At 40.0% G+C, this 23,938-nt stretch overlaps 1 protein-coding gene across 4 annotated transcripts in view; it reads left to right on the forward strand.

Annotated features, from left to right (window-relative positions):
• The window catches only part of LOC111960641 (fibroblast growth factor 12), a 103,425-nt gene that overhangs the window by 15,791 nt on the left and 63,696 nt on the right, over positions 1 to 23,938 (forward strand). Inside the window, exon 1 of one of the 4 annotated variants that reach the window (XM_023982742.2) lies at positions 2,303 to 2,674. The exons of 2 other annotated variants lie outside the window; for them this stretch is intronic. In XM_023982742.2, the coding sequence (XP_023838510.1) occupies positions 2,533 to 2,674 (142 nt within the window). In that variant the 5' untranslated portion in view covers positions 2,303 to 2,532. Of the gene's footprint in view, positions 1 to 2,302; positions 2,675 to 14,079; positions 14,707 to 23,938 lie in introns of those variants that run through there. One more of the 4 variants, XM_023982743.2, reaches the window with a different exon arrangement.

Here is a 23,938-nt window from a genome sequence, read left to right on the forward strand (position 1 = left end):
ACGATATATTGTGTTTTCGCTGTAAAACACTTGAAAAATCGGAAATATTGGCTCTATTCACAAGATCTTTCTCTTTCATTAGCTATCCACCATATATTTCTCTGAAATGTTTTATGATGTGTAATTAGTAGTTGACGTTGGTGTCTGTATTTTCTCTGGCTACTCCCGTGTGATTTCTGACTGTAGCTATGATGGTAGCAGTAATGTAAAACTGATTTATAGCTAAAATATGCACATTTTTTGAACAAAACATAGATTTATTGTGTAACATGTTATAGGACTGTCATCTGAGGTAGTTTTTTCTAGGTTATTTTGGTTGGTTCTAGGTTAGTTAGGTTGGTTTGTGCATGCTACTTGCATCCTACTTGTGCTGTGAAAAATGTCTGTCCTCCTTTTTTATTTGGTGGTGAGCTAACATAAATATATGTGGTGTTTTCTCTGTAAAACATTTAAAAAATCGGACATGTTGGCTGGATTGACAAGATGTTTATCTTTCAAATGCTGTATTGGACTTGTTAATGTGTGAAAGTTAAATATTTAAAAAAAATTGATTTTGAATTTCGCGCCCTGCACTTGAGCTGGATGTTGTCATAGGTGTACCAGCGTCGGGATGACGTCGGGCTGCAGCCATAACAGGTTTAACTGCCTTGTTCAGGGGCAGAACAACATATTTTTACCTTGTCAGCTCGGGGATTCGATCTCACAACCTTTCGGTTACAAGTCCAACGCTCTAACCACTAGGATACCTGCCACCCCTTAAATATGTGCGATAAGGAACCAACAACGGTCTTGGGATATCAAACAACAGCATAGGTAAGTGTGAACCCAGGTACACATGTCAAAATGGGGGATATCATTTTTTAAATGGTGGGGTTGCTCTTTGCTGAAAGACAAAACTTCCAATTTTGGCTTAAAGAACATTAAATGGGGTTCACACAACCCATATTTCTTGACAAACCCTACTTGTTTTTCCAAGAATATATACAGTAGGGTTAAGGAGTGGTGCTAGTAAATAAATAAAGTTACCAGCACAGCACACCCATTGACTATACATTAGAATTAGCTTATTATCATTATCGAAATTAAGGTTCTCATTAGCCGAAACACACTTAAAAATGATGTGATAATGAGAAATGTGTGTTTCGGTAATGAGAGGGCCCTTAGCTCAATCTGTAAACAATAGGATACAGATTATTATGAGTCATCAAACAATTGACAACATCACTGAAGCCCATTCATGCTTCCATGTTGGTAAGGTAATGGTTTTCTCTCCCCCAATTTGAGACTTTTTAGCTGTTTCGGTAACAAGAAGGCCAAGTGGGATATAGGGGGTGTCTGAGAATAAGAACCTCCTGGTGAAGGCATATAAGCAAATACATTTACTTAGCATGTGCTCATCTAAGGACTACTCCTCTATATGATGCACCATCGGTGAATAAAACTTTATTTAAAAACTGATTGGAGTTTTTACAGGAACTTGAAAAAAGTGTTACGTTAATGAGACACATGTCCACAGACACTGTGTTTGTACATAATAAATGTTATAGTTTAATGTAAACTTCAACTAGTGTACCAATTTTATGATTTATGGACAAACTACACCAACATATGTTGTGTTAAATACTTCGTTTTTTTCTAAAGTAACATTTCCTAAAATTCCCTGAATTTAATCCGGACGCATTTATGTAATGAGAATATTCAGGCGAAAATGTAAAATTTATATAAAATAAAACACTTTGCCCAAAATTTGCCATCTTAGTCTTTAGAATTTTCTCATTCTGCAGATGCATGATGGTTTTGTAACTGAATTCCCCCCCACCCACCACCACATCCACCCACACAAACGTACTTGAAGATCACTCATAGAAAAAAACAGTGTTCAAAAATACACTGACTTCCATATTACCCACCCACACCCTGGTTACCTAACGAAGACATACTCTCTTTAATATGTCCCCAGTGTCTCTGATGTCTTGGCTCTGTCATTGCTCACTGGGAATTTCCTCTACCAGCACTTTCTCCACGTAAACACAGATATACATAGTTCCCACCATGCAGTGACGCCCATTTACACTCTCAGAATAGACCCTATCCATTTCTATTGCATGGCGTGCCGGGGTCAAGGGATCACATATACACATAGTTAACCCGTTTGAATAACTCCTAATTGTGTTTGACGCATGGCGTTGCACACAYTGGGCAGGGAGGTGTGCAGCTGTCGCGGTTGACTCCAGTGTCTCATTGCAGTGTTAGATAACCTTCTCGTAAAGCCAAGGCGTGTATGGACGCAAGCGTGTTTGTGCTACAGGAGACTGGAGAGAGTGGTGGTGGTGAGGTGGGGGTTTAGGGAGTTAGAGTTTTAGTGTCGCGGCAGCCAGGGCTAAATATGGCCAGACAGACACACTAGGACTGGTCAGCTAACCTAACTCTTTACAAGTGACATGGACAACTGACTTATACAAGTGCAGAGGGGTTGTGTAAGCAGGGGCAAAGGCGGGCGATAGCAGATTAAGGGGTACGAACTGTGTTTTTATGGACGTCTCAGAGAGAGTTGAGGAGCCAGAAATGACTCGTTCGCTTGGTAGCCTGTTCCGACGGTTGCTGTCCAAAGACAGTAAGGGAGAGGAGGAAGATGAGGAGGAAGGAACAGCAAAACCGGACAGCGATGAGCAGGGTGAGTTCTTTCTACTCCAAGCCAGGGGTTTCAAACTCATTCCATGAAGGGCCGAGTGTCGGCAGGTTTTGGTTTTTCCCTTTCAATTAAGACCTAGACAACCAGGTGAGGGAAGTTCCTTACTAATGAATGATCTTAATTCATTAATCAAGTACAAGGGTGGAGCGAAAACCCTCAGACACTCGGCCCTTGGTGGAATGAGCTTGACACGTGCACCAAGCCATCCGCATAGGCTCAGACTGAGTAGTTGGCGATAGTGTTCAGTAAGCTAGCTGTAGTAACGAAGTTAATTCAGTGCACGCTCATGTGAGGAGTAACTTTGCCTGAGACCTGAAAACTTGCATTAGCTCCTACCTAGATGACCAGGATTTAAATCAACAGGCTGAGGCAGTCTTGTGGAATTGGTTCAGTGGAGGTGGTTCAGTGCACAATCACATGAGGAGTAACATTGCAGTGCGATGGTCGATATCCAAGATGGCAATCCAAGATGGCAGCATGTCAAGTCATTTGTCTGTCACTAGTAGATTTTAACTGACAAATAACCTATTCATTTATGGTGCAGCAAATCTACAATTTCCTTGTTGTGTAGTGCAAACTGTTTAGTTTTGCTGGTGTAAAGATCACGCGTCTCCCTCAACTCGGATAAAAATCTTTTTTGCTATTTGCACTTCTTTACTTGAAGTTAACCCAAGTAACCCTCTCTATGGCTGGCCTGGGTTCTATCCTCAGCTTTCCCTCTGAGGAGTGTCTCGTCCAAGCTGCTCCTCTTCGCTCTCAGCCTGGCTGTCAGAGGCAGCTAAACAATCCGCAACCCGCTCTCTCAATCGACCTCCCACACCCAATCTATTTACACATGCACACACTCACATACAGACTCATAGATACACACAGTCCCTCTCTCCCCTTACTTTTCCTTGGCCTCTATTTCTTACATCTCAGAGAAAATGACAATTTTCGTGGTATTGCTTTGTGCACTGACTTTACTGAACTCAGGAGAAAACAAACATTGCCGCTGGGTGAGTACATCTGACAATGTGCTCTCCCGTCCATTAGACATTTTGTTTGCGGGAACTCGCTCTTTTTCACTCGATTCAATCGTCCAAGTGCCGATGCATTTGTGGCATGATGTGAACAGTACAAACTTGTGTCACTACCAAAGTTTAATAGTTTTTAAATGACTGTTGGTTAAAGCCGGTGTCTGATGATTTTAAAATATACTAACTCTATTTTATCAATGTACCAATCGGGCTTCAGGAAGAAGCATAGCACAATTAAAGCAGCCATGAAGGTTTTAAATGATATCACTGAAGCCGTTGACAAAAAACAGCACTGTGTCTCACTTTTTATTGATCTTATCATCAATACTGACAAAACTAAACTAATGGTGTTTTCTAAAGCAAGAAATAGACCTCTGAACCTTTCACCTATTACTACCTGTCAGGGAAATGAGATTGAGACTGTAACCTCATATAAATACCTTGGAATTTGAATTGATGACGGCCTCTCTTTTAAATTGCATATTCAACAACTTACAAAAAAATTGAAGCTGAAGTTGGGATTTTATTTTAGGAATAAGGCCTGTTTTTATTTTGTATTGTCTGGAAACTCACTTGTAGAATTCCCTTGCAGTAGGTCTCTTAGAAAAGAGAAGCCGTGCAAGGTTATTAAACAGAGGTGCCTAGTTATTCTTCTTTTGTTGATATCAGGTAACGTGCAACCTAACCCTGGCCCTGATATGCAATGTCTCCAAACTCCCTCTGATTTTAAATCTAGATCTGGTTTTAGTAATTTTTCATTTAAATGTATGCAGCCTGTTGTCAAATTGATGGGGTTAGGACTTTTGGGCTAAATCAACTGATACTGATGTAATTGTTTTTTCTGAAACGTGGCTCAGCAAGTCTGTTCTTGATAAGGATATTTGTATAAATAGTTACAATGTGCATTGCACTGATCAGTTAAGAAAGGGGGGGGGGGCTATATATGTAAAAGACTAAATTCCTTGTAAGTGTGGCAAAGTCTGACTCTATTTGTAAACAGTTGGAATTTCTTGCTTTGAATCTTGAGGTTTGAATCTTGAGGTTTCAAAGGGTCTCTCTATAACTGTGATTGGCTGTTATAGACCCCCCCTCTGCTCTCAGTGATGCATTTTCTTCTCTGATGCACCTTATGTCTAAACTTCTTTACAGTGAAATGATCTTGATTGGTGTCGGTTAAAGCCGGTGTCTGATGATTTGAAAATGTTTTGTAATTCTATGAATCTTACCCAGTTGATTTACTCACCCACCCGCCCAAATCTCAAATGTCCAGAGAAATCTACCCTGATTGATTTGATATTGACATCACATAAATATTCTGCGGTTGGTGTTTTTTGTAATGATTTAAGTGACCATTGTGCTGTTGTTGCTGTTGGAAATACTAAGGTTCCTAAGACAAACCCACGCTTTATTCGTAAGATACATTTTGCGAGTTTTAATGAGCAAGCTTTCTTTTATGATTTGTTTTTATTTTGATTGGTGCAAGATTGAGCTTATTCCTGATGTGGAAACTGCCTGGAWATTCTTTCATGATGTTTTTTCCCCAAATAGTAAACAAACATGCCCCATTCCGCAGGTTCAGAGTTAAAGGGAGGGATAATCCATGGTTTTCTTCTGAGCTGTCTTATATTATTCACAAACGTAATCGAGCCTGGGCTAAAGCAAGGAAATCATGTTCTGATGCTGATTGGCTTCTTTTTAGGCAGCTACAAAACAAGTGTTATTTTCTTCTCAGGAAGGCCAAGTCTGAATATTTTATGTCTGTTACCACTGATAACCTGAATGACCCTAGAAAGTTTTGGAAGGCTATTAAGTCTGTATGGTAAGAGTATTGTTAATGAATTACCGTCATGTGTATTGAAGGACTCTGTTGCTGTATATGACAAAACTGAAATGCTGAATTGTTTCAATAAGCGCTTTGTATTATCTGGTAGGCTGTTTGATTCAGTGTCCTCTGTCTCTGTACAACCCTGTGTGGATGAACCAGTGTCCTCTGTCTCTGTACAACCCTGTGTGGATGAACCAGTGAGGGCAGGTCAAATGTTAAGCTTTTTGCCATTCTCAGTGCAGGAGGTACATAAAGCACTGAAATTCTTAGATCACAGAAAGCCTGCAGCTCCTGATCTTCTTGATCCCTGCCTTTTAAAAGTGGCAGCTGATTTCATAGCTGAACCACTTACATATCTGTTCATTGAGATTTATTTTAAACTGCAAAACCCTTACGCACCACTGCACTTTATATACAAGGGTTGGCTGGCCTTCTAGTCAATCGTAGGCTCAGTCACTGGTGTACTTTTATTTACAAAGCCATTTTGGGTTTACTACCATTTTATTTGGGCCTTTTTATTGTTCAGACATGTGGTGGGTACTCTCTTCGTTCGCAGGACTTTATCCTGCTAACTGTTCCAAATGTCCGAACTGAATTTGGTAAAAGGGCTTTTATGTACTCAGCGCCATTGGCTTGGAACTCCTTACAAAATACTTTTAAACTGGAAGAACTTGTCCCGATTGGTGTTTTTAAATCGTTGATGAAGGATTTTGGTGCTGATTCCCTGACCTGTCAATGTTTTTAATTTGCTGTGTTACGATGTTGTTATACTCTTGTGACTTCTATGTTTTTTTTTACTAGATTACCTGTAGTTTGTCATGTTGTCTGTCTGTAATTGTGTAATGACTTGGTGCTGCTTATCTTGGCAAGGACACTCTTGAAAAAGAGATTTCAAATCTCAATGAGCCCTTCCTGGTTGAATAAAGGTTAAATAAAAATTCAAGTAACTTTGTCTGAGTCCTGAAAACTTGCGTTAGCTCCAACCTAGAGCAAATGCCTAGGCTTTAGCTCAACAGGATGACACAGTCTTGTGCCGCACAGACCCGAGTTCAAACCCAGTCAGTAATAATGCCTATGCACATGGTAACAGCTGTAACATTAAGAGGCCATAATATCGTTGTCACTCACCAGTACAAGTTGAGGTTTCCATGGGAAAAAGTCATTTAACGTTTTAGGGTTTTGAATAGAAGGCCTGGTTAGTGTAAAGATAAAATAAAAAAGTCTATAAAATTGCCTGGTTAGTTTTCGTGATAGATGATGGTGAATCATGATGATGATGATGATGAGGATGATGAGGATGATTATGTGGAAGAGGAGAAGAGGGATGATGTGAATGACTATAATGGTAATTGTGATGATGGTAGTGATGATGAAGAGTACAGTAGTAGCTTGGTCTTAGTGGGATGGCTCACTCTTTACTATCCATTGCTCCTGGCTTAGATTGCAGGGGTAGGAGTGTGGTTGGCAAGGAATTTGTGTTTGTCTAAGTGGGGGATGAAACTGTTTCTGTTTTAATTTACAAATATCAGGGAAAGTAAGTCAGTAGGCTGATAAGAGTAAGTGGTATGATAAGGGTAAGCAGTAATATGATGATGATGATGCTCTCTAAAGTATCTGTGACACTGACCCAGTTCCAACTTGTCCACACCTGCCATCTGCCAATCAAACCTCTTCATCCCCCTCTCAATCCCAGCAATAGAAAGTACACAAGTACTCAGCACTGTATAAAAATACATGAATTATTAGGAGCTCCGATCACCTCTCATATCTCACAACTCTCTGCCCACAATGTCTCACCTCAGAAATATCTCTGTTTGTTAACACCACCAATAGGACAAACATACGTGCCCCTAATACACACGCATGCACATACACACAACATTTGTATTTCTCATACTTTTCATGAGAATATTCGGTGAGTGGCAATAGTATGCACATCTGTTCACTGGTAGGCCTATGTGTTGGGTCCATAACGGGGGGCAGAAACGATGAGCCATATATGGAATCCACATTAATGAGGCATACAAGATTATTAGGCACATGTGAGAGGCAGAGATAAAGAATCGGAGGGTGCTACAGTGGTGTGAAAAGCGTCGGGTGCGATGACAATTTGTCATTCACTTCTGCTTTGTCTGCCTAATGTGTATGTGTGAGACTGTGTTTGCTGCTCTTTGTGTGTTAGTGGGTGTATGTCTGTGAGAGAGCCGATTGTTCGTTGCCTATTCTCCCTGTGTGTGTGTGTGTGTGTGTGTGTGTGTGTGTGTGTGTGTGTGCATCAACGGACCTTGACCACGAAGACTGTGATGTATATAGCAGGCAGTAGCAGTAGCGGCAGTATATGTCCTTTTTCTATCTCATTTCAACACTCAAGTCAGAGATTTCATCACCCAGTAGATCTAGTGTGTCCCGTATGATGTGTTGTTTGTGAATGGAGGAATCTATGGGCATAGATAAAGAGACAAAACTATGGAAATATTGATGGCTATTTTCTAGTGCTATGATGAAACAATATACATGTTCAGGTTGTCATCATGCAGTCATGAAAAAAGTGAGGAGGGTACTCTGTGTGGCACAGAGAGAGGTTGCACAATGTTTACAATAGGACCACAATGAAACTGTAAGCAAAACGTAATTAACACGATTTGTTCTGTATCATATTTAGCAAACAAGCATGGATTTCATACTTTTCAATATTATGAAATCATAAAATTACTCTGCAGTAGGAATGAAGGTAATGTAGTACCCTATGAAGAGAGCTGTGTGTTGTTTGGTGTTTAGTTGCGTTGACTGTACGTGCACGCAAGTACGTAAGAGAGCGTCGACCTCCCATCCTTTGATGTAGATGGATGTTTCCCCCCCCCCCACACATTTCCCCAAGATGTGAAATAATTAACCTGGGATGTGTTTTATTGTATGGCTTTGGATTTGTGACATTACGTACTTTCGAGGAAAATAGACATTTCTCAACTCATACCCTGACTTTATGAAGGGATTATGTTTTTTAATTTAAAAAAAAATTCATAATACAAAAATCAACTTACATTGCTACATCAAACATGTCTAGCAAACCAAACACAGGTATTAACAATACTCAAACATACAAAAAATATCAATAAAAATAAAATACTAAAAATAAACAATTTAAGTGCAATTATATTCACTCTGAAAATATCTTATTATAATGATTCATGAATATGTTATTCTTGTTGTTATTCACTAGGGTTAATGTTTTAATAAGATAATTAAATTCAATCAGAAAAATTGGTAATTTTGGTATAGAATTTTGGAATCTTTGTTTGTGTATAAAGTATTTGGCAACAATAATATTTTTTTTTACAATCATTTCAGTGGTTTTGTTATCATTGCAATAGTAACATATTATATATTTTATGTTAAAAATATAGGCAGTGTTCATAATGGTAAATAAGTACTTTGCAAGGTTTTCCCAAAATTCTGACACAAATTTACATTCAAAGAACAAGTGAGTGTAACGACTTTCGTCCTCGTCTGAGGAGGAGTAGCAAGGATCGGACCAATGTGCAGCGTGGTAAATGTCCATAATGAGATATTTAATAACTCAACAGAACACTGAACAAAATAACAAAAGTACAAACAAACAACCGAAACAGTCCCGTATGGTGCAAACACTAACACAGGAAACAACCACCCACAAAACACAATAGAAAACAGGCTACCTAAATATGGCTCCCAATCAGAGACGACTGACACCTGCCTCTGATTGAGAACCATACTAGGCCAAACACATAGAAATAGAACAAAACATAGAAAAAAAAAACATAGAATGCCCACCCCAACTCACGCCCTGACCAAACTAAAATAAAGACATAACAAAGGAACTAAGGTCAGAACGTGACAGTGAGACAGATTCTCACCTTCGTTTTCACAGAAAACGCAGATATCATCAATAGCCACAAATGTGGAAATCATAGAATTACATGGATATATCTTATGTAAAATTTTGAAGTGCACTTCCTTAACTTTGTTTGGTATACAGTATTTGTAAGGCCTTTAACCATGCATTTTTCCAGACAATGTCAGGAATAAGCATGTTCCAGAAAAACTTTCCTTTGTGAATGAAGAATTTGTCTTATATATTTATTACAACAAGATCTCTCAAGTAAGCCCACGCCTTCCAATCTGAGTTCTGGATAAACTTTGTGATCATTCCCAAAATTAAGATGACTTTTCATAAGTGTAGTTAGACCACTGGGAACAGCTTTGATCACAGAAATAAACTCTCTGAAAGGTATTGGAAACTCTTTCAATGTTATAAATTGTTCATATGTAAGAATATTACCCTTGTTGTTGAAAATATCAAGAACAAAGTCAATATTCCTCTCATGCCAGCTGGGGTTGAACAATGACTTATTCCTTACAGTTATGTCTGAATTATTTATGAGCTTTATGAGGGGAAAAATTGTGCAGGAAACATATTTTCCAGGCCATTAAAGCTTGTTGGTGAAACCTAGCCAATTTAGCAGGTAATCTTTCARGAATATAATTACATTTCAGTAAAAATGTAAGATCTCCCATTTTATTAAACACATTATTTGGAATGAAATACCATATTGAATCAGTATCGATCAAACATTTTTTCAACCAGTTTATCTTGAAAGTGTTATTTATGTCAACAAAATCCAACACTTCTAGACCGCCTTCAGCTCTTTTGTTAGAAAGGACAGATTTTTTTTGTTTTTGAGACTTATTTTTCCAGATGAAGTCAAGAAAGGTCTTATTGATCTCTTTACAAGTAGCTGGATTTACACATAACGATAATGAGGGGTACACAAAACGAGACAGTCCAACTGCCTTGGACAGAAGTACTCTCCCAAGTATAGAAAGTTATCTTTGTAGCCAATTATTAAATATATTTTTAGTTCTCTTAATTTTAGGAGAGAAATTCAAATGTTGTCTGACTAAGTGGTTTTTTGACAGATGTATTCCTAAATATTTAACACAGTCCTTTACAGGAATATTTTCAATTTCTTTATCATCAGAGTCAAATAAACATAAGATTTCACATTTAGAAACATTCAGCATTAATCCTGATGCAATAGAAAATGCAGTTATAGCATTAAGGCCATGTGCGACCTGGTCTTTGTCTCTTAACAAAAGATTAGTATCATCAGCCAGTTGGGAAATGTTGATTTCTTTGTTAAAAATGGTTAAGCCATACACATTTGCATCATTCAGAATATCTAGAGATAGAAGTTCCACAACCAAAATGAATAAAAATGGCGAAATTGGGCATCCCTGTCGTACACTTCTGTTGATACTAAATCTTTTGGAAGTATTAAGGTTTAGTAGCACAGAACTATTTATATCTTTGTAAAACATGCAAATTACTTTAATAACATTTTCATCAAATCCTAAAAGTTTAAGAGACCTAAAGAGAAATTCATGTTCAATTGTGTCAAAGGCTTTACAGAAGTCTAGAAATAGGACAGCCGCATCTGAGTCAATTGCATCTGAATAATCTATAAGGTCCAAGACTAAACGAATGTTAGAGCTTATGTGACAGCCCTTCATAAATCCTGTTTGAGTCTCATTTATAATGGTATCTATTCCTTTCTTTAATCTTTTGGCATAAACCAGAGCAATCAATTTGTAATCAACATTTAATAAAGTAATTGGTCTCCAATTGTCAATGAGAGAAGGGTYTTTATCAGGCTTCGGAATCAATGAAATAAGGCCCTGTTTCATAGTGGAGACCATTTCCCCATTTTTAATGCAATCTTGAAACATATTGAAAATCGGGTCTTCTAGCAACTCCCAAAACTGTCTATAGAATTCAACTGACAGGCCATCAGAACCAGGTGATTTCCCTTTTTTCATTGAATTCAGAGCCTCTCTAAATTCTCCAATTGACACAGGTTAATCGCAAACTGAGTGGAAATCATCCTCAATTACAGGGACATAATTCTGAATGTGGCAAATGTAGCTTTCACAACCATCTTCCTGAAATTGAGAGCTGTAAAGGTTTTCATAAAAGAAATTGACAAATGATGATATTGTAATGGGATCTTTGCATAAAACATCGTTAATTTTGAGTGCAGTTATAGATTTTCTTTTGTAGTTTCTCTTTTCAAGTGCAAAAAAGTAACTAGTGTTTCTTTCCCCCTCTTCAATCCATTTTGCTCTTGACCTTACAAAGGTCAGATCCTTTTAAGTTTGTTCTAATTCTAGTTGTAAAGACCTGAACACAGACTCCTCTTCTTCAGATAGATTATCTTTCTTTAGAAAACTGTCAAGCTTGCTCATCATCTCCTTTTCTCTATTGTTCTTTAATTGCATCAGCTCTTTGGCGCGTTTAATGGCTACCACTCTGACTTTATATTTGAAAAATGTCCATCTACTTCCATGACCCAAGTCTTTTCTTGCAAAAATATCTTTAGCTAATGATTTGATGTTTTCAATGAGATCAGTATCTTTAAGAAGTGTATTGTTTCATTTCCAATATCCTCGAGTACCTTTTGATTTTTTAGTAGCTTGTAAATTCAGGGAAATCAAGTGATTTCAGAAAAGGGAGCCAACTGATGATCTACATCTATAACAAATTGTAACAAAAAAAGGGGAAATTAGGAATAAATCTATTCTAGATTTATGTGATATAGTTTTGTTGGTCCAGGTATAACCCTTAGCATCCGGATTGAAATAACGCCAGGCATCCTCAACACAGAGATACTTGCATAATGTAATGATAATGTTACTATTTTGAGGGTTTTGACTCGTTCTAGGAGGAAAACGATCAGCAGATGCATCAGGTGTTTCATTAAAATCCCATGAAATAATTAGAAAAAGCCTCTGAGTATTTGTTGCTTAAATCCTGTACTTTCCTGGTAAATTGGGTAAAAASGGTCTTATTAGGAGCATGTGAGTTATGTCCGTATACATCACAGATGATGAAAATAGCATTGTCAAGTTTAACAGTTACTATGACCCATCTGCCGTCTTGTGAAGATGTGGATTCTAGAATGTCACCTTTAAACTTGTGAATAAATGTCAAAACACCAGCAGAATGATTTGATCCATGACTGAAATAGGCCATATCTCCCCATTGTGCTTTCCAAAATTTCAAATCACTTTCACCCGAATTAGTTTCCTGTGATGTAGATGGATGTGATGGGGAACCAGGGTTCCCCTGTGACAGCTGCATTTGCCTCTGTCCTCAGCATGATACCGCCCCCTCCTGGCTAAATGATTACCTTGCATGGAGCTGTGAGCACATTCACCTGAATAGACATTAGTAGCCTGTAATAGGCCTATATCGGGCAGGTTTACATTTACTGGAATGAGTCTTATCCTGGAGGCAGAGATGTGCGATTTCCGCTAGATGTGCCAGCAGCAAAGTAAAAATGGTCTATATCGTAAAAATTCATGAAAACAAAAATGAGCTTTTTGGTCTTAATTTAAGGTTAGGGTTAGGCATTAGGTTTAGTAGAGTGGTTAAGGTTAGAGTTAGGGTTAGATTTATAATCAGATTTGATAAAAGGAGGTCCCTCTATGTTCGATTCTACTATCCATGTATTGGCTTCACTCTTCTAAAATAACCAGATATCATGATCTTATGATCTTCTCTTGATATGATCATCTTGTTGAGCTGTTCCAACGATTCACATGACGATAGCCCTATGGCCCCAGTGCAGGCTACCTGCAGGCTACGTTTCAATGTAAAAAGCCCAACATTCCTAGAAACAATTTATCTAATGTTATCACTCGGCATACTTAATGTTGCCTATAGTATAGAAAAAGCTAAACGTGATTTCATAGTCAAATGCATTACTTGCACACTCTCCTCTTTCCGCTTGGCCACACATATAATAAACAGCTACTGATCGTATCATGTTCTGCGAATGTGTTATTCTACTCACACACATTTCTCTCTTTTACTCACTTTCTTCTGAACCATGACGATGTAGCCTATGTCTCTGCCTCATACTTCTGAACAGCCGAAATAAAAACCTGCAGCGATTTGAATGAACAAACGTTCAAGGCCATTATGAAGGATACAACATTCTCTGTCTTTTGTAACATATATTGCAGTTGCACAAGCAGGACATAGTCCCTACAAATTGCAATGGAGCCTCCTGCTTAGCCAATGTTTGCAATGACGATTAAAACATAACATTAAATCGCTAATTAGACTGTGTATCCATGTCTCGCTGGTGTTTGATGTGCTGCTTGATGTAACTCCCCACTTTAGTTTTGCGTTTGCGAGTTTGTACAAACATGTTGATAATTTATTTTGTGCACATGTCAATAGCTGCATGTAGCCTAACTACCTACCTGAAAAAATAACATGAAATAGAGCTTATTCTTAATAGCCTACTGAGGCATGGAACGCAGTAGTTCAAACATGTCGACCATGACCTCCTCTATGTACAACATGAAGTTTGTAGGCTACACCAGACCAAGGCGTTCATTGGGGAAGCGGCAGTGGAGCATTGAGGCGCAACCGGCGGCTACCTAAAAAAAAAAATATTGCACATGCGCAGAACTATCCGTATATTTAGCCACGGCAAATCAGGTTTCCAGCAAATCCGGAACAGCAGCCACTTCGATAATCAATAGCTTCTCTCTCACTCTGACATGTCCTGGAATCTCTCGCGCCCCAGGCTTTTCGCGCCACTATAGCCAACCACCAAGGATGAACAAGGCGCATTACCTCATCCACGGCGATCCTGTCTCTCTACCCTGCGGTTTAACTTTGGCGTGCGCGCTTGCACCAGCAGAGACATCGTTTTGTCTGCGAGTAAAACCGAACGGAGGCACCGGCTATGGGAGATTATTCTGACGTCCTTGTAGCATAATTTGCAATTCATGGAGCCATGGGTGTTTTTGTTGGAATTCTTATCAATGAAAAATATCTCAAGATGTGTCGGTCTAATCCATCGCGTCCCTTTGTCGAGGCTTTTCTGCCGTTTTCGATCTGCTGAGGGAAGCCAGAGATCTGGATAGCACGGTGGTCGACCTGAGGTGGCTATGCTTCAATAACCTCCATCGTAATAGAGCGTGTCAGATTGCGTGAATTGACGAAGGAACACAATAACCCAAATCAATGAAGATTCTGAGGCTTTTCCTGAAGAAAGGTGCGCATATGCTGCAGTGTCTCTGTGGAAAGCGATCGAAGTCGACTACAACCACGAGCGGTGAGACATCTTGCGTGCTTCTTTCTTTCAGTGCGAGGGAGTCTGTTCTCAGTAGTGGCGTGGGGGGGATTTGCCTCTGCAGCGGTGTGCTTTTAGCAGTCTAATTTTCTCAATGGGAGGAACAGTGAGAGACGTAAATTTGAAAAAAAACTAACAATTAGGCATTATGGTCGACTCATTACCATTGAAACAAAATGCCTCCTTTATCAGCAGTTTTACTCAATCAGTGCGACCAGCTTGACATCTTATATTCAAATCAGTGGAGTCGCATAAATGGGCTACTGAGAGGCAGTAATTTCATACAGAGTGAGCATCTATATACATTAGCCATGCCACTGATATGATAATATTTCATAATCTTCTCTTTGATGTGTAAGTCAATGTGATTTTATCAGAAGACATGTTTGTGCGTTGGAGTATGTCAGTGTGTGGATACGTTAATGGGTGTATGTAAGCCTAGACTTTCAAGTGCAAAGTTTCACAAGTCAATAGTGTATTGTGTGTAGGATAGATTGCTTCAAACAGTGGAAGAAAGCAACTGCATTCAGGAATTGTATTCTGGGGCGCTGGTATTCCACCCAGCGAAAATGTCCAAAGTCGCCAAATAGGTGCAGACTTCCATGTAGTAATGGATTGACTGACACAGGAGCTGGCTGTGCAGTGTGCTACTTGTACCTTTTGGCCATGTGTCCCCACATATATATAATGAGAGAGAGATGCATGCAGCTGACATTCAAATAACTACATCAAACTGTTTTTTTCTACTTCTTCTAATACTAAGACCTCAATAAAACAAAATGTACATATATTCTTAGGGTATTTTGACAGGGAAGAAATAAAAGGTGATACAGGCAAGTGGGAGAAAAAGATTGAGAGGTTGGAGTCAGTGGCGGTTCTAGACCATTTCAACTGGGGGGGGCCAAGCTGGGGCCAGTTGTACTGTTAGAGGGGCCAGTTACATTAGACGTTATTGTTGTCATATCGTTTTCTTCACTGCATTGCAGGCAAAAGACCATGTTCACAATCATCATCGTTGCCACTGTCTAAAAAGAATGATAGCAAAAATTAGTTGTGTAAAAATTATTTCATTCTCCACATTTAGGGGGACCACAAGGTTGTCACAGGGGCACTGGCCCTGGAATTGAACCCTGGTCTCTGGTGAGGAGAGGAGCAGTGGTGATTTTAGCATGTGAATCTTGGTGGGGTAAAACCAAAAAATGTGGGATGCATGCCAGCAAAGCCACTACACAACACCYAAACAATACATGAATTGCACTCAAACAGTGCCTACATAAAGCTGTCGCAACAGCACAGTCCCAACACCTTACCACTGCTACACCTGGCTTTCAGTGGAGCTTTGTCTGGCAGCGAAACAGTTCATTCAGCCTCATTTACTGCCTTTAAAAAGAACATAGCTGATATGGCTGACTTGCTTAAACAAATGTGGGTTCTACTGACAATTGAGATGTACAAACTATGGCATAAGGGGACGACAAGCGGATAAGAGGCAAGCCGTAATTTCGATGAAGACATTAATGAGCGAGCGACGATGGACATAGTCAATATAACTATTTGTTCAGCACTTTTAAAAAGTACAGCGACAGAATTCAGAACATGGGCCGTTCTTCGTGTACTCCCTGTACAACAAGTCAGAACCGTAGGATAAATAAAGGGGGCATATAAACAGACAATGAAAGCTCTTACAATATTCATTGATTTTTCTAAAACAGGTTACATGTGCACCACCAAGTTAGAACAGTTGGTGAAAATAGACCCAAGTTATTAGGGTGAGGCACGTGGGCTACTAACAGCTTACTACACAACATACACTTAGTATTACTTTCTTAGCTACAGTATGCATACTATATATGCTCCCTTGCATACTATATAATTTATGCAGCAGCATACAAAACATTTTTGGACTCACCTTGTGAAGGTTGCGCAGCGGTCCTTTGTGGGCAAATTTTGTCATCAAAATCTCATTCTCTGGATTTATGGTGGGAACTCTGGGGGGGGGGGGACCACGATTTCAAATAAAATTGTATTTGTCACCTGCGCCGAATAGAATAGGTATAGACCTTAGTGAAATGCTTACTTACAAGTCCTTAACCAACAATGCTTTAAGAAGTAAAAAAAAAAAATGTACTGCGCCGTAGGCACTATCGTCTGTGGTGCCTTGCATTCGGAGGCCAAGCAGTTGCCATACCAGGCAGTGATGCAACCAGTCAGGATGCCCTTGATGGTGCAACTATAGAACCTTTTGAGGATCTGAGGACCCATATCAAATCTTTTCAATCTCCTGAGGGGGAATAGGCGTTGTCGCTCCCTCTTCACAACTGTCTTAGTGTGTTTGGAACATGATATTTTGTTGGTGATGTGGACACCAAGGAACTTGAAGCTCTCAACCTGCTCCACTACAGCCCCGTCGATGAGAATGGGGACGTGCTCGGTCCTCCTTTTCCTGTAGCCCACGATCATCTCCTTTGTCTTGATCACGTTGAGGGATAGGTTGTTATCCTGGCACCACACGGCCAGGTCTCTGACCTCCTCCCTATAGGCTCATCCTTGTTGATGATCAGGCCTACCACTATTGTGTCATCGGAAAACTTTAAGATGGTGTTGGAGTTGTGCCTGGCCGTGCAGTCATGAGTGAACAGGGAGTACAGGAGGGGACTGAGCACGCACCCCTGAGGAGCTCCTGTGTTGTGGATGTGTTGTTCCCTATCCTTACCACCTGGGGGCGGCCCGTCAGGAAGTCCAGGATCCAGCCTTTCAAAGCACTTCATGGCTACAGACGTGAGTGCTACGGGTCGGTAGTCATTTAGGCAGGTTACCTTAGTGTTCTTGGGCACAGGGACTATGGTGGTCTGCTTGAAACATGTTGGTATTACAGACTCAGTCAGGGACAGGTTGAAAATGTCAGTGAAGATGGAGGCCTACAATCCTGAGTCAGTTACACCAGCTCTGTCAGGAGGAATGGGCCAAAATTCACCCAACTTATTGTGGGAAGCTTGTGGAAGGCTACCCGAAACGTTTGACCCAAGTTAAACAATTTAAAGGCAATGCTACCAAATACTAATTGAGTGTATGTAAACTTCTGCCCCCTGGGAATGTGATGAAAGAAATCCAAGCTGAAAGAAATCATTCTCTCTACTATTATTCTGACATTTCACATTCTTCAAATAAAGTGGTGATCCTAACTGACCTAAGACAGGGAATTTTTACAAGGATTAAATGTCAGGAATTGTGAAAAACTGAGTTTAAATGTATTTGGCTAAGGTGTATGTAAACTTGGATGGTTGAGGGGCAGCTGTTGGGGAACTGTGGGGGGTGTTTGGAGAGCTGGCGGTTGGGAGCTTGGGCCGGTGGCTGATGGATTGCTGGTTCGGGTCCGCATTTTTGACCGTGTGGGAGAACGTCGACGTTCCCTTGAGCAGGGCGTTTACCCTGGTTGCTTCTCTGTGTCGCTCTGGATGTGAGTCTGTTAGATGAATAATGTGATAGTTGTTGAGCGGCTTCACTGCAAGTATATTGTATGTTTTAAATATTCAATATATAAAAAATACACACACACACACCTTTACACATCATTTGCTGCTGCTACTGCTGCTGCTATTATTATGTATCATCAAGTCTTGTCACTTTACCCTGCCTGTGTACGTACACTATATATGTAAAAGTATGTGGACACCCCTTCAAATTAGTGGATTCTGCCCATTTCAGCCACACCCATTGCTGACAGACTTGCAATCTCCATAGACAAACATTGGCAGTAGAATGGTTTAAATATTGGCAGGTACTTTTTAAACGTGGCACTGTCATAGGATGGCAACTTTCCAACACGTCCGTTCGTCAAATTTCTGCCCTGATAGAGCTGCCCCGGTAAACTGTAAGTGCTGTTATTGTGAAGTGGAAACGTCTAAGAGCAACAATGGCTCAGCTGTGAAGTGGGAGACCACACAAGCTCACAGAATGGGGCCGTCGAATGCTGAAGCGAGTAAAAATTGTCTGTCCACGGTTGTAACACTCACTATTGAATTGCAAACTGCCTCTCGAAGCAACGTCAGAACAATAACTATACGTTGGGATCTTCATGAAATGGGTTTCCATGGTCGAGCAGACACACACAAGCCTAAGATCACTATGCGCAATGTCAAGAGTCAGCTGGAGTAGTGTAAAGCTTGCTGCCATTGGACTCTAGAGCAGTGGAAACGCCTTCTCTGGAGTGATTAACCTCTCTGGGGTAGGTGGGACGCAATCGTCCCACCTGGCCAATAGCCAGGGAAAATACAGAGCGCCATATTCAAATAAAATTATATAAAAATCAAAAATTATATTCATTAAATCACACATGTAAGATACCAAATTAAAGCTACACTCGTTGTGAATCCAGCCAACGTGTCAGATTTCAAAAAGGCTTTTCGGCGAAAGCATAAGATGCTATTATCTGATGATAGCACAACAGTAAACAAAGAGTAGCATATTTCAACACTGCAGGCACGACACAAAACGCAATAATATAATTGATGAAATTCTTTTGTTGGCACTCCAATATGTCCCATAAACATCACAAATGGTCCTTTTGTTCGATTAATTCCGTCGATATATATCCAAAATGTCAATTTATTTGGCGCGTTTCATCCAGAAAAACACAGCTTCCAACTTGCGCAACGTCACTACAAAATATATCAAAAGTTACATGTAAACTTTACCAAAACATTTCAAACTACTTTTGTAACACAACGTTAGTTTTTTAAAAACGTTAATAATCGATCAATTTGAAGACGGGATGAACTGTGTTCAATACAAAAAGAAAACAAACTGACGCAACCTTTTTGGTAATGTGCCTCTCTCAAACAATTTACTTCAAGTGACCCTCATTTAGGATGGCCGTACTTCTTCAGTACACAAAGGAATAATCTCAACCAATTTCCAAAGACTGGTGACATCCAGTGGAAGCCATAGGAACTGCAAACAAGTCCCTTAGAAATCTGGTGTCCCAATGAAAACTCATTGAGAAGACAGTGACCTCAAAAAAATAAAGATTCTGAATGGTTTGTCCTCAGGGTTTTGCCTGCTACATAAGTTCTGTTATGCTCACAGACATGATTCAAACAGTTTTAGAAACTTCAGAGTGTTTTCTATCCAAATCTACTAATAATATGCATATATTATATTCTGGGGATGAGTAGAAGGAAGTTGAAATTGGGCACGCTATTTATTTATCCAAAAGTGAAAATGCTGCCCCCTACCACGAAGAAGTTAGTCACGCTTCACCATCTGGCAGTCCAACGGACAAATCTTGGTTTAGCGGATGCTAGGAGAACGCTACCTGCCCGAATGCATAGTAACAACTGTAAAGTTTGGTGGAGGAGGAATAATGGTTTGGGGCTGTTTTTTCATATTTCGGGCTAGGCCCCATAGTTCCAGTGAAGGGAAATCTTAACGCTACAGCATGCTATGACGTTCTAGATTATTCTGCGCTTCCAACTTTGTGGCAACAGTTTGGGGAAAGCCCTTTACTGTTTACGCATGGCAATGCCCCTGTGCACAAAGCGAGGTCCATACAGAAACGGTTTGTTGAGATCGGTGTTGAACTTGACTGGTCTGCAAAGAATCCTGACCTCAACCCTATCGAACACCTTTTGGATGAATTGGAACGCCGACTGCGAGCCAGGCCTAATCGCCCAACATCAGTGCCCAACCTCACTAATGCTCTTGGGGCTGAATTTAAGCAAGTCCCCACAGCAATGTTCCAACATCTAGTGGAAAGCCATCCCAGAAGCGTGGAGGCTGGTATAGCAGCAAAGGGGGGACCAACTTCATATTAATGCCCATGATTTTGGAATGAGATGTTCAATGAGCAGGTGTCCACATACCTTTGGTCATGTAGTGTATCTACCTCATACTCCCTGTATATAGCTTCATTCTTGTGTAATTTTATTTTATTCCTCTTGTGTTACAATAAAAATTTTAACCTCTGCATTGTTGGCAAGGGCTCGTAAGCAAGCATTTTCACAGTAAAGTCTACACCAGTTGTATTCTGCGTATGTGACAAATACAATTCGATTTGTTTCACTCAATTGGAGAGGACACACAAGTAGGCATAATAAGGCCACATTTCTAGGACTCCATCTACAGTGAAGACATGCCTTGGAGAGTAGGACATTTTATTTCAGGTTGGGTTTAAATGATAAAATGGCCCTAATTGAGACTTTGTTAGTTCTGCTCAGATAATGAGATATGAAGAGTTTCCAAAACGCTATACATTTTCAGAAATGTTGGTAAATTAGCTTTTATTGTTTAAAGAACTTATGAAAGAGCTTGGTGTGTTTTTTCATGATCTAATCATGGCATGGGCTTGTTCAATGACAAACGTGTTTTAGAAAAAACTAATAATCCTGTTGTGGTCCCCAAAACACTATATATTTGCATCTCTCTCAGATAAATAAGTAGTACTGATAGGTTTTACACAGTCAAATGTAACAAATAATACTTTTAATAAAGAACTAAAAAGGATACATTTGTGACATCAGTATACCTATATATTTTTTTATGAATCAATACTGTTAATATGAGATCTGTATGTCAAACGTTTACATTTGACATTTAAGTGATTTAGCAGATGTGCTTATCCAGAGCGACTTAAAATAGCACCTTAAGATAGCTAGGTGAGACAACCACACATCACATCCAGTTCAGACCTGGGTTCAAATAGTATTAGAAATCTTTTTCACTGTGCTTGATGACGCTTACCTGGTGCAACAGAACTAATCTTAAGGCCATCTGCATCTCGTCTGTCTCATCACCATCATACTGAGGGAGGGACAGAGGGAGAGAGACCCAGTTCTCTTACCAGGGCAACTGTCTGTCACAGCATCCCCTGACAGAGCAATCTTTCTGCCATCAGGAACATGACACCTGGCCGACGGAGTGACTGACTGTGCCTCTCACTCCTTTACTGCCTTTATGTTCCATTATGTAATCATTGCAGTAGTCTGCAGTCTCACTGAAATGTTTTTACTGCTGCAGCTGAGGTTTTGATGTTTTCGAACATTGACTTAATAGACTGATATGTCATTCAAGCCACGTCTTGTTTTGGTTTCCCATAAATGTTTAGAGGTGGGGGGAAAAGAGGGGAGAGAGAAGGTGTGGGAGGAAGAGAGAAAAAAGGAGCAGGGGGTTGAGAGAGACAGACGTGCCATGCTGGCCTGCAGAAATAATGAATACATATGTACGCTGAGTGTGTATTTTTTTGTGTCTTGATCTATTTGAGAAACAAATAGATCAATTGTTGGTTGAGGAAGTGGAATTCGTATCAATGCAACAGTGATTTCTGCTACTCTTGCTGCTCTTGAGTGAGAAAAGCACTGTCCATTTCTATGTGGGCTTGAGCTGCTGTTCTTATCACACCGTATGAACGACAGATATTCTAAAGAGCAAGAATGAAAGAATGTTTACCAAAGCACCCTGTGACATTGTTGCGAGGGAGAGATGGAGAGAGAGGAGGGGGTGTGAGTATACTGTAAGTTGTGAAATTCGACACACAGGAATATAGAGGGGTACACATTTGTATTTATTATGGATCCCCGTTAGCTGCTGCCAAGGCAGGAGSTACTCTTCCGGGGACCCAGCAAAATTAAGGCAGTTATCCAATTTTTAAAACATTACAATACATTCACAACACATTGTGTGCCCTCAGGCCCCTATTCTACTACCACATCTACAACACAAAATCCTTGTGTGTATAGTGCGCATGTTATCGTGTGTTTGTATGCATGTGTCTGTGGCTTTGTTTGTTTCTTCACAGTCCCCGCTGTTCCATAAAGTGTATTTTTATCTTTTTTTTTATTTTATTTTTTTAATCTAATTTTACTGACTTGCCTGAGTTACTTGATGTGGAATGGAGTTCCATGTAGTACTGCGCGCCTCCCATAGTCTGTTCTGGACTTGTGGGGTATGCATGGGTGTCCGAGCTGTGTGCCAGTAGTTCAAACAGACAGCTTGGTGCATTCAACATCAATACCTCTCACAAATACAAGTAGTGATGAAGTCAATCTCTCCACCACTTTGAGCCAGGAGAGATTGACATGCATATTATTCATGTTAGCTCTCTGTGTGCATCTAAGGGCCAGCTGTGCTGCCTTGTTCTGAGCCAATTTTTCCTAAGTCCCTCTTGGTGGCACCTGACCACACAACTGAACAGTGATCTAGGTGCGACAACTAGGGCCTGTAGGACCTGCCTTGTTGATAGTGCTGTTAAGGCAGAACAGCGCTTTATTTTGGACAGACTTCTCCCCATTTTAGCTACTGTTGTATCAATATGTTTTGACCATAACAGTTTACAATCCAGGGTTACTCCAAGCAGTTTAGTCACCTCAACTTGCTCAATTTCCACATTATTCACAACAAGATTTAGTTGAAGTTTAGTGAATGATTTGTCCCAAATACAATGCTTTTAGTTTTTGAAATATTTAGGATGAACTTATTCCTTACCACCCATTCTGAAACTAACTGCAGCTCTTTGTTAAGTGTTGCAGTCATTTAAGTTGCTGTAGTAGCTGACGTGTATAGTGTTGAGTCATCTACATACATAGACACACTGGCCTTACTTCAAGCCAGTGGCATGTCATTAGTAAAGATTGAAGAAAGTAAGGGGCCTAGACAGCTGCCCTGGGGAATTCCTGATTATACCTGGATTATGTTGGATAGGCTTCCATTAATGAACACCCTCTGTGTTCTGTTAGACAGGTAACTCTTTATCCACAATATAGCAGAGGTCTAAAGCCATAACACATACGTTTTTCCAGCAGCAGACTATGATCAATAATGTCAAGAGCTGCACTGAAGTCTAACAAAACAGCCCCCACAATCATTTTATCATCAATTTCTCTCAGCCAATCAGTAATTTGTGTAAGTGCTGTGCTTGTTGAATATCCTTCGCTATAAGTGTGCTGAAAGTCTGTCGTCAATTTGTTTACTGGTAAATAGCATTGTATCTGGTCAAACACATTTTTCCCCCAAAGGTTGGTAACTGGCTGATTGGTCGGCTATCTGAGCCAGTAAAGGGGCTTTACTATTCTTAGGTAAGGGGAATTACTTTTAGTTCCCTCCAGGCCTGAGGGCACACACTTTCTAGTAGGCCTAGATTGAAGATGTGGCTCTTAGTTAAGTTTTTCAGTCGTTGTAGTAGCTGACGTGTATAGTGTTGAATCATCCGCATACATAGACA

This window comes from Salvelinus sp. IW2-2015, linkage group LG4p (assembly GCF_002910315.2).
Source record: "Salvelinus sp. IW2-2015 linkage group LG4p, ASM291031v2, whole genome shotgun sequence".
Classification (NCBI taxonomy): domain Eukaryota; kingdom Metazoa; phylum Chordata; class Actinopteri; order Salmoniformes; family Salmonidae; genus Salvelinus; species Salvelinus sp. IW2-2015.